The sequence below is a fragment of the Nannospalax galili genome, unplaced genomic scaffold, assembly GCF_000622305.1.
Source record: "Nannospalax galili isolate Female #2095 unplaced genomic scaffold, S.galili_v1.0 scaffold5092, whole genome shotgun sequence".
In the NCBI taxonomy this organism is placed as follows: Eukaryota; Metazoa; Chordata; class Mammalia; order Rodentia; family Spalacidae; genus Nannospalax; species Nannospalax galili.
In genome coordinates this window covers 4,682-16,926 of record NW_008330358.1, presented here as the reverse complement: position 1 = coordinate 16,926, position 12,245 = coordinate 4,682, and the positions used below count along the sequence as shown (strand labels likewise).

Here is a 12,245-nt window from a genome sequence, read left to right as displayed (position 1 = left end):
TTTCTACTCTTTCATTTCAGGGTGAGTCACACCTTTAGTCAGAGTCTTTTCCATTTTTGGGTGGCTTTGAACCCAGTTCTCTCCTTGTCTCTAGAGCACACAATCCCATGGCAGGTGTCTTTGTCTCTGATTCATAAGAGATTTCTTTAGCTGCTAAAAATTCAGTTGGACATATAAAATTTTTCTAGACAAATTTTCTGGTAGAATCATATGCAGTTATAGAATGTTTAGCTGGGCATGTTGATGATGGTTTACACCTGGAATCCCAGCAGAATCACAGCAAGATCAAGGCCAGACTGGATCATAGAGCTACACCCTGTAGAAGGAAGGAAGATGGGAAGAGAGGGAAAGAGAAGGAGCGGTGGGCGGATGGATGGACAGAGGGGGAACATGCAGACTGTTTATGTGTTACCAAATAGGATGGATTCTGTATTTTCACAGCTATTTTCCTAACAGCATGTTTTAGTATCGATTCAAAAATCTACATAATTTAGCAAATAGAAAACGTTGTAGAGAATTGATGGCCCATGTGCATCATGGCAAAGATGCTGAAGAAATAAAGTTACCCAGTAAGGAAAATTAGAGATGAATTGCCCAGTGAGGATGTCCATAGTGGGCTTATGGAACATGGCGAAGGGAACATAATCAACCTGGAGGCAGTGCTGTTGGGAGCGATTTATAAGGGTAAACTTTTACCAAAATAAACCAGGCTTTCAGGTGATCCAAGAACTGGATGGCCTGGTGTCCTGGGTTATATGTTCCATCAGTATACTAACAGATGGCCTAAGGAAAGGAAGATTCCCCCCAGAATCAGACAGTCACCTACATCCAGTGATCATGCACTCCTCACTGCTCAACACATGCTGCTTAGGAGTCTGACCTTGAGCACCCCCCCAACTCCCATTTGTTAAAAAACATGTCCGTTACCAAACAAAAGGTGGCCAAGAGCAGACCACATATAAACCCATTTTACTAGCTCAGCACATATCAGAAAAAGCTGAGTGTGTCACAGAATTACCCATGGTTCTAGACTTATGGCAGCCCGAATTAATTATTAAACTTGGGACTGGCTCAGTAGGCTAAATGTGCTTGCTGCCAAGCTTGACTTCCTGAGTTCAATCCCTAGAATCCACCAAGGAAAGAACTGACCCCCACAAATTGTCCTCTAACCTTCACAGCATCCCACACATACAGAAACATCCAATTAATTAATTAATTGATTAACGAAACAAAGATTTATTCATTATGAAATTAAAAGAGTATTGGATTATGTGAATGCAGTGTACATTTAGAAGAATTTGAGTTTTTATTTTTCCCAGGCTAGCAAATGGTATATTTTCTACAGAGAATGAGCAAACATCTATTTTCCTGAGAGAGGGCCCTAACAAAAGACCAAAGAAAATTCCACCCAAGTCTAGCTTGCTGAACCAATATGCTTATTGGGGTAACTTACAGGAGTGTAAGTAAGGGGTACTTAAAGCCATCACTGCCCAGGAGAACATTCTACAATAATGGGATTTATTATCAAGTTCCATGGAGCACTTAAAATGTGGGTACCATCTTAAGGAATTGAAACTTTTAATTTAGTTATTTTTAATTCATTTATATTTAAACAGCTAAGTATGTCTAGTGGCTATCACATTAGGTAGCAGCATCTTTAGAATCATAAAAGTATGATCAGTTATTGAGTGGCCGATTCAGGAATTAGGTAGAACAAAGAATTGTTTTACTTATTAACACATCAGATGATATAAAAATATCTTTAAAAAGGAGCTGGAGTAATGGCTCAGCAGTTAAGAACACTGGCTGCTCTTGTAGAGGACCCAGGTTTGGTTCCCAGCACTCACACAATGGCTAACAATCATCCGTAATCCAGTTCCGAGGGATTCGACACCCTCTAATGACCTCAGTGGGCATTGTGCAGCAGAGGTGCATTTATATACACACAAGCAATACACTCATACACATAAAAATAATAAATAAAATATATTTTTTAATCTAAAAATCTCAAGTAAGACTTTGGTACCTAGAGCAGCAAAGCCTTCTTAAACATTCTGGTATTCTCTTAATACTTGTAACTTGAAATTCATCCCTTGATCGGGCCATCTCAGTTATGTTTATTTCCCACTCTTCCTGTTGTGGGTGCTCGGTAAATGCATAGTGCTTGAATTGTTAAATATTTGATTCTGCAGATGATGTGGAATATGCATTTATAGCCCTGTATCGGGCACAATTCCTAGCAATCCCAGGGTTCTGCTGTTGCTCTTTCTGGTATGAGGACTTAAAGAAGCGAAATATTTAATGAGTTATTATTTGTTCATGCTGTGGTTTTGTTACAATTTCTCAAGGTAAATTGAAAGAATGGTCTTTGGTCTTCTATGGCACCTCTATACAGCCATACTCCCCAAAGAACAAATTTCCTAAGGTGGAGCGTTTCCGCTACAGCCGAGTTGAAGACCCAACAGATGACTGTGGTGCAGAAGATTATGCAGGTAAGTTGGACACAGCTTAAGAATGCTCAGGCAGGGACTGGAGAGACGGCTCAGCGGTTAAGAGCACCAACTGTTCTTGCAGAAGAACTGAGTTCAGATCCCAGCTAACAACCAGCCATAACTCCAGTTCCAGAGGCTCCAATATCCTCTCTGTCCTCTGTGGGCACTGCACCACATGGGTGTACTTACACACATGCAGGCATAACACTCATATACATAAAAAATTAATTAACTTAAAGTATAATTAATTTAAAACAATGCTCAAGCAGGTTCTCAGCATGTGAGGTAATTGATATGATGTAATATGCTTCAAAGATCTGCTAGAAAATGCAGTATACCCAATGTCTAGCCATATTCAGTTATTTTCTTCTGTCCCCCAGATACTCGTGGGTATTGGTTTATTAATAAGCTCATCTCTTCAGATGTCTGTGTGTGGCATCTACATATATAGTTCATTCTATGATTATACTATGATGTGTTTTGCCCGTAATCTGAGACAGATTGCTTAGAGTTGTACACTGTTTTAAACAGGTTTAGATGAACAGCATTCAACAGTCTTTGCATACATCCCTAACTATTTCTTCAGATGGATTCTGTTCTGAGATTGCTGTGGCAAAGGGAATAATGGGTTTGAGGATTTGGAAGCATTCTTTCACAGTGCTATCTGGACAGCTGTGCCGATCACCACACCAGGCAGCCATGGTGCTTGCTGCACCCATTCTTGCCAGCGTTAACTAGAAAGAACAGTACGAAGAAAACAGAGAATATTGTAAAATGTTTATAGCTGTGCTTGCTAGTAAAGCAAAACGTTTTCCCTTGTAGCTCTTTTACCCATTTTCTACCAGGTGGCAGGCATTCTTTCTGAAGTTAATGAGCTCTGTAAGTGACTGTCTTTCATGCGGTCTCATGACTCCTGAAAATATACACTCAGTTGTCATTTGCCATGTGTGAATTTTTACTTTGTTCTATGTTGTTCACAGAAAACACTACTAGAGACTTTAATATCAGCTAAATAGTCTCATGCTTTGTCTAAGCGATCTCTTTGGGTCTCTCCAGTTGGCCTTTAATTCATCTGGATTGGTCTGTTGTATATAGTGCACACTGAAACTATCTTTAAACTTTCCAAACAAATTTTCATGGTTGAATAGTTTCTCCTTTTATAACCATCATGCATTCATTACAATATAATGAGTTCTTATATCAGAATTTCTACTAATCCACCATTTCTAATTCATCATTGTCATAATTCCTAAATTGATACCACCTATGCTTGTTTTTTAATTTTGATTTTTTTTCTCACTCTCTTTCTTCTCCTCCCCCCTTGCCCTTTCCTTCTCTCCTCTCTGTGCTGGGGATTGAACCTAGGGCCTGGCACATTCTAAGCATGTCCTACCTCTCAGATGTACCTTCAACCCTTACAGTGTATTTTAATATTTCTCACATCTGCTTCCCATTTTCATAGAAATCATTGTCCTACTATTCTTCGGATGAATTTTTAAATGATTTATTAAGTCATTTTAATTTCCCATTTGAAATTAATTTGAATTTGCATACATTCCCATGGGAAGACTTGTTTTTACAATAGTAAAGTCTTTCCACATAAAGCAGACTATGTCCCATTGAACTGAAATCTTTTAACTTTATATAATTTTCTTCTGGTTATTATACCTAAGTATTTATGGCCTTGTTGCTTCTGTAGTGGAAATTATTACATACTTTCTTGTTGTACATGCTAGTATTTAGGGGATTGATTTCTCACTGCAACTTTTTCTTATATCTGAATATGTTCAATTTTCTCCTTCATATATGTGTTTTAGAGTTAATTTTCCAAGATGGTTTATTTATTTGTAATTCTGAATCCTGTCTTGTTGCATGGGCTACCACTTCTAGCTGCATCCTGTCCTTCTAAATTATGATACATTGCCTGGACAAAGCTTTGGCTGCTGGAGAAGTGTTCATAAGTAGAATGTATATTTTCAGATAAGCAGAGTCTTGTTCCTGCAGTTCAGGTATTCTTCTCTAGAAACCACAATAAACATTCTTCACTAATCACATGAACAGCGTATCTCAAGTGTGCACGTAGTTCCTTTAATTCTAAATAAGCAGTATCCTAGAACCAGCAGCATGCTTGGATAATAAAGATCAGCTGAACTAACCAGAGCTAGAGTATGACAGCTTTTGTCTTGTTTCGCTCTAAGCTCATCACATTACAGTTTATATGCACCATTTTTATTAACTAGAAGCCTGTTACTCGTTTCTCAGTTTTGAGAATTTCTAAATCAGATTGAGTGGTGATGTTAAAATTCCAAACATAATAATTTATCTTTGTGTTTCTTCTTATTACATCTCTAAAGCATTGATATTGGCATTTGTAAGAAAACAAAGTCAATTTTATTTCATTATTATTCTGAAATTTACAATGCTAGACTGCATCTGGGACAGGCCAAGATTATAAAATAAATAACATAGCATGTGAACCTGTCATTCAGAGCCCTTTGGTATATTTCACAAATAAACACTTTACGGTTTTTCATACTTGTAAAATATCATCTGATGAAAATTTAAGGCCACCCATGACTCATTTTCTTTGGAGCTGTCATTCCTTTTTATTTTTTTCAACCCTCATTTAGAAGCCAACCTGACTAGAAGCAGAGGTGACATTATCAGATCCCTATACTGTTTCTTTGAATCTCAAAGCCTTTGAGACCCACAGCTCTTTTTATTTTTTTCAACCCTCATTTAGAAGCCAACCTGACTAGAAGCAGAGATGACATTATCAGATCCCTCAAAGCCTTTGAGACCCACAGCAGACTAAACTCATACACATACACACACACAATTTTCACTTCCCTGGTATACAGTGGTGGACAGCTAAGCAATCTCAAGTTGTACTAGCTGTGAAATTTGATATGAAAATTGATTTAAGGCCCTCAGGAAAATAGAAATAAACAGTACTATCAAAAGACTCTTGCAATTAATCAAGAAGACATTTCAAGCCCTCAGTATTTTGAAATGACTTATTCCATTCAGACCACGAGATCATTTCAGGTACATGATTCTGTTCTTTGTAAGACAAATTGAATCAAGTCTCTGGACATAGCTAGTTCCCAAGTCTCCAAGCCATCTCATACTGGAAAAGCCACTTTAACGCTTAGAGAATCAGTGTTCTCATCAACAAAATGACTACCAGATCTTTTCTAAGTCCTTCTACCTGAGTTCTAACATCTTCTGTTTGTGTAATTTAATAATTATAGAACATAGTTCCAAAATGACTAAAAGAGAATTTAGAAGGGTCAGTAGTCATTTTGATTAAAGCAAGTAGAATTCAAATCACTTCTGATGCCTTAACCTACATTTGCATATTTCAGAAAATTTTTATTATATTTAAAATCACAAGAATTTTTAGTGGGAAAGTACTTGAAAATGGTGAGACCCAGTACCTCAAAAGGTAGATCAGAAAAAAGTAAAAACTTATGTAAGTACGTTACGTAACCCAGGCCGTCACGATGCTGTTCATCAGTCACAAAATAGCCCTGTCTTTCTAGCATGCTGTCTGTTTCCTTACTGTCCATTCTTCCTCATTCTACTCCGAAGACTATGTAGGAAGAGAAATTAGGAGCCTTTCTTCCAGGTATGGAAGTCTTTAAGCTGGTTTAGTTTTGAATTTGTATTTCATTTCTGTTGTTACTGAGTTGTCCATTGGTCTTTAGATAAAACATAAGTTTAAGTCTACCACCTATACATCCCGAACCTGCTTTGTGATCCAAGACAATACTGATCAGCTTGTGCCAGATGCCACAATGCTTTTTGATGACCACAGCATTTCAGAGGTGCTCACTGGCTTTACTCATCTTGGACAAGACACACCATCTGCTCCAGGCGTTGGATAATAACCTTTTTGTCAACAAGATAACTTCATTTTTCAGTAAATACCATATTTTTATGCTGAGCAACTGCAGTTGATTTTTCCCCATTTGCTACAGTGGCACTGCTCAGTTGAAACTGAAGCACTTGCTCTCTCTCCCAAAACAGCTGTATGTGTTTTGAAGACCAGGCCATGCCTACAGTTTACATTCTTGACACTTATGCAACTCTGTTTTGCCAGTTAAAGTCAAGAGTTCAGTTCTGGACTTATAGTTACAATGACCATTATTTCTCCATCTTTAAGACATTGTTGCTGCTGGGAGGCAAGGAAGTAAAATATCATTCTATTCCAAAGTCAGGATAAAACTGACCTACTAGAATCATATTCTTTTTCCAACTTCTAAAGGTCCCTGTGATCCTGAATGCAGTGAAGTTGGCTGTGACGGGCCAGGACCAGAACACTGCAGTGACTGTTTGCACTACTACTATAAGCTGAAAAATAATACCAGGTAAGAGGCCACATTCTTACAAGTTCCTCATAGTATGACACAAGTGCCCCTGGCATTCCGGTAAGGTCAACCACATAGAGTATGCTTCGATATCATCATCTTCCCAGGTCCCCCTACAAAACTCTAAGCACAGCAAAGATGCACCTGCTGAGTCCCACTGACCATGTCATTCACGATGGTAAAACCATACTGAGTTACACAATGCAAAATTGGCATGTAGATTTTCTCATTGCTGTGACAAAAGATCTGACAAAAGCAACTTGAGGAAGTAAAAGTTTATTTTTGCTCTTAATTGAAGAGACACAGTCTATCATGGAATAGAAAAGCATGGTAGTCATTTCTTAAGGCAGCTAGTCACAATGCATCCTTAGTGAGGAAAGAGACCAGTGAACATCAGTGTGTAGCTGGCTTTTTCTTTTTCTTTTTTTTTTTTTTTAATTTAGTTTGGGAATCTATTCTCATTGCTGTGACAAAAGATCTGACAAAAGCAACTTGAGGAAGTAAAAGTTTATTTTTGCTCTTAATTGAAGAGACACAGTCTATCGTGGAATAGAAAAGCATGGTAGTCATTTCTTAAGGCAGCTAGTCACAATGCATCCTTAGTGAGGAAAGAGACCAGTGAACATCAGTGTGTAGCTGGCTTTTTCTTCTTTTCTTTTTTTTATTTAGTTTGGGAATCTGGCCTACATTCAGAGTAGATCTTTGTTTGTTAAACTTCCCTAGAAATGCCCTCAAAGGCACAGCCAGAGGTGTGTCTCTTAGGCAACTCCAGATCTATTCAGGTTGACAATGAAATTTAGCCATTACAGGTCTACTTCTGGTCAACTTAGCACCAAAACATATCATTGTTAATAATATTCCACCCCTGATCCTCAAAGACTTAAAACCATGTTATACTGTGAAATATGTTCAGTTCATCTATAAGAATTCTCAGAACCTTAACAGTTCTAATTATTCAAAATTTCAAAGTCTCTGCATATTGACTCTTTTTATTTTTTGAGACATGGTTTCCTTGTAGCCCTAACTGGTCTGGAACTCAGTGTGTAGACCAGGCTATCCCCAATCTCACAGAGATCTACCTGCCTCTGTCTCCCAAGCGCTGGGATTAAAGTTATATGCCACCATGCCTGGCTGCATGCTTACTCTTAACTGTAATCCCCTATAAAATAAAAATCTATGTTCCATGCTTCCAATATGTAATGATATAAAATATACATTCCCATTCCGAAAGAAAGGAATGGGGACATAGAGGAAAATGTAATTATGGCCAAAGTAAGACCAAAACCTAGTAGGGCAAACACCAAATCCTGTAGCTCCATATCTGGTGTCTGAGACTCTTGGTACCATTTGGGCTCCAACAGTCTTGTATCCCAGCCCCTCAACTTCTACTACCTGGATATCTTCTCTCGTAGAGCTTAGTGCTTGCAGCTTTCCTTCATGGACATCTCATAGTCCTGGTGGCGCCAGTAGCCTCAGCTCCCCATTGCAGCTTAGGCTTTACCTTCACAGATTCACACAATACCTCTCAGGGCCATTTTGCAGAGAACCTCACCTTGTCCTACTTTGAATGTCATGGATGACTTTCTGGAACCTTGTTGCAAGTCTCCATAATACTGTATTTCTTGAAAAAAAATAAAATTAAAAGAACAGCACCATGTGGACAATGCTGCCAAATTCTTCTCTGAGCTTGAAATGTAGTTTGACCCCCATTTACCACAGGTATAATGGCATCTTGCCTTGGCAGTTGAACATAAGCAGTTGCTTTTTCACCAAGGAACCCCTTCAGCAGCATTCTCAGTTCAGTCTGTCTCCTTTCAGATGGACTCTCATTTTCACAAGTAAGAATATTTAATGGGTGTGATCTTACCTTCAGGGCACCTTTCCTATTGTCTCAGTAAAGAGTTCAAGGTTTCTCCTTAATGATAGTATCTCTTTAGGAATTACACCTCTGTCCTTGCTTGTTGCTTTAAATTCTCTTCCTCTGCTTTCCTCACTGGACCTAACATTTTCCGTATTTTTCTACATTTTCCTCAGCGTGGATCTGACAAAGAGTAATAAGCAGTGACCATACCACAGCCTAGATGCTATGCTGTCTTAAAATTTCCTCTGCCAAACAACTTAGTCCTTTACTTTTGAACTGAGCCTCACTCAAATTTTCAGTATGCAGGGAGAATGTAATTAATTAGATTCTTCATAACATGAGTGACCTCTATCCCAGTTCCGAATACAGTCCTTATTCCCCTCTGAAACCTCATGAGCTGGACCTCCATTGCCTGTGTTTTTCTCAGCATTCTGGTCTTCTAAATTCCTGCCAGGATGGTCCATTTAAGCTCTCCTTAAAGCATTTCAGGGCTTCTCTAGCCTGAAGCTCCAAATTCTTCCATATTCCTCCTGTAAACCTACAAACCACATGGTCAGATTTATCACAGCAGATAAACCCATTCTCAGTGTCAGTTCTCTGCATTATTTACTTTTCTCCTTGCTATGACAAAACACCTGTCAAAACAAATTAAAGAACAGAGTCTTGACTCACACTTTGGGTACAGTCCATCTGATGGTAAAGGCATGGTGATGGGAACGTAAGGCAGCTCGTCACATTGCATCAACAGTCAGAAGATAGTGATGCTGGTGCTGAACTTCCTTTCTCCTTTTTTTCCTTTTTGTTCAGTCTGGGAACCAAGTTCATGGCATGGTGCTGCAACATTTAGTGTGGGTCCTCAATGAAACCTCTGGAAAATACTCTTACAAGCACATTTTAGGTTTATCTCCTAGGCGATTCCCAGTCCAGTCAGGTTGACAGACTGTGTGTCATGACTGCAGATGTCTTCTGGTACATTTGAAGGTGTGATGAGATGATACCAGCTGTGCATATAACTTGTCTTTTTCGATTATCAAGTAAAATTTACTTACATTTATGGTATACCACATGATGTCTTGAAATGTGCAGGCAGTATACAATGATTAAAGTTATCTAACGTGCATTCTCTCATACACTTTCACATATGCATCAGTTTTGTGATGAGAACATTAAAACCAACTCTCCTAGCAATTTTCAAGTATTAGTTCTCACCATCCTATCTAGGTGAAGTTCTGTGTCATTTCTGTCCCGTTAGTATTTTGTGCACTGGTTGTATTTGCCCTTCCTGAGAATGCCAGAGCCTGGACCAGACAGGTGGTTCCCACATCCTCCACCATGCCAGACCACGTTGGGGACAAAATGGCAAAGGTAATGGTCTCTTTTCTTACTCTTCCACTTTAGACATGGCGATGGACCTGTACCTTTAAGCCCTGGCTACTGCCTGGCTATGCAGATATGCCCGATGGTACCTGACCTCATAAAGCCCATCAGACCTACCCTGTGTCCTTCCAGCCCAGCCTACCCGCTGCCTCCAATTGAAGGCAAAAATGTATTTGAGAGACGGTGCCTTCATAGCTCAGGCAGCCAGAGAGACCCGGCCATGCTCAGGTTCCTGTTTAAATCTTTGCTGGAAGTTAAGTTCCTCAAGGAAAAAGGCTCTTAGCCACCTCAGTGTTTGTGTTGACTATTGTACTTCCAAAATGATTTTTTTTCCAAAATGTCTGATTTTTAATTGGCGCTCAATAAATATTTGTTGAATAAAAATAAGTAAAGCCCTGTCTTCTGTTTTAGACAAATAAGGAAGTTATTTTTTTTAAACAGAAGAAAGTTTCTGAAACAAAACTTAAATTATATTTATGTTAATTTGGATAAGAACATACCACATCTACCCACATGTACACACACAGCCTCCATATAACAAATTATAGTTAAAAGTTGAAAGAACCCCTTTTAGAGTGATTTTTTTCCATAAAGTTGTGATTCACATATAGTTTCCCTGTGATCAGCAATATAAGCTTGTTGCTGAGACTCAAAGTCAAGCCATCATTTGTTTTACAGAGCTGGACCTTAACTAGAAGATGATAGGACCAAGAAACCCTTGCTTGCTGGATGTAATGCTGTCTAGCTGCATTGCTCCTTTGCTCTCTGCACAGGAAGAAGCTTTACCAGACCCATTTGGCCTTTTGGATTTGATATAGGCATCCTGGTTGCAAACTGACCTGAAGGCTGAAGACAGCTCTCAGCTTTCCTACACAAGTGCTGAGGACTGAGTTGCTGATGAGTAACCTTTTCTCTTACCATCCTGTAATGCAGAATCTGTGTCTCCACCTGCCCCCCTGGCCACTACCATGCTGACAAAAAGCGGTGTCAGAAATGTGCACCCAACTGTGAGTCTTGCTTTGGCAACCATGGTGACCAGTGCCTGTCCTGCAAATATGGATATCCTGAATGAAGAAACCAGCAGCTGTGTTGTTCACTGCCCCGATGGGTCGTACCAGGACACCAGTGAGTTGATTTCAGATATTTGCATTTTGAAAAAGACCTTGGTTTTCATTTGAATAACCTTGAAGCATATTCCTCTTGTGTGAAATCTGGGCTTTGCTTAATATCAGTCAATTTATTTAAGAGATACTTTAGAAGCTTTACATAAAAGTGCCTGTAACTAGCTGAATCAGAAGATCCTCGAGATACCCCCCCATTCAGTGATTTGCTAGGAGTGTTCTTAACATTTGGGATGTAATTACAGCTAAGATTTATTAAAGCAGAAAGCTGCAGAGTAAAATCAGCCTAGGAAAACGGGTAGTCTAGAGGAATCCAGATGCACGCTTCTGTGAGTGCCCTCCCTACAGTTATACAAGACATGTTTAATTACTCAGCAACAGGTTGTGATAGCATTGTGAAACCTTATTTACCAGGGAACTTCAGTAGCCTCAGTGCCCAGGGTCATTACTGGAAGCTGGTCAAGTAGACACTATCTGTCTGGCATGCACCAACATTCCGTAGTCGTAAAAGAAAAGCAGATGATGCCCATAAACCGTGTGTGTAGTTTTCACAGTTTTAGCTACTCTCATCAGAGGGTAGGAACGCTCCTTAAATCCAGGTTCCCAAGTGCCAGCTGCGGGCCAACCTGCTCAGCAGCTTGCAAAGGATAGCAGCCAGACCTACATACTTTTGTACACTCGCCAAATAGGCTTTAAAAAGATTCAAAAGTATGACTTTCATATCAATGTAAAATAAACATGTGTGAGAGACATTTCAGTTGTTAATGTTGAAATAAGGAAGAAAACAAACGGGTTCCAAGATGATCAAGTACTGTAGTCCCCTACGAAGGGAAAATAAAATCCTTTGGTGGGCCTGGAGAGGTTGCTGGGCATTTAAGAACATGTACTGCTGTTGCAGAGGACCTGAATTTGGTTCCTAGCACCTGTGCTGGGCAGTTCACAACTTCCTATTGCTCCAGCTTCAGGGGATCCAGCACTGCCTCTTCTGCCCGACTTGCACTCACATACACATACCCACACA

At 39.4% G+C, this 12,245-nt stretch overlaps 1 protein-coding gene across 2 annotated transcripts in view; it reads left to right on the top strand.

The window, feature by feature from the left end:
* Positions 1–11,222, top strand: part of LOC108489988 (proprotein convertase subtilisin/kexin type 5) — a 25,865-nt gene extending 14,643 nt beyond the window's left edge. Inside the window, exons 4-6 of one of the 2 annotated variants that reach the window (XM_008847229.2) lie at positions 2,349–2,492; positions 6,763–6,865; positions 11,037–11,222. In XM_008847229.2, coding sequence (XP_008845451.2) covers positions 2,349–2,492; positions 6,763–6,865; positions 11,037–11,175 — 386 coding nt within the window. In that variant the 3' untranslated portion in view covers positions 11,176–11,222. Of the gene's footprint in view, positions 1–2,348; positions 2,493–6,762; positions 6,866–9,978; positions 10,684–11,036 lie in introns of those variants that run through there. The other variant, XM_029570503.1, reaches the window with a different exon arrangement.
* The last annotated feature ends 1,023 nt before the right edge of the window (positions 11,223–12,245 follow it).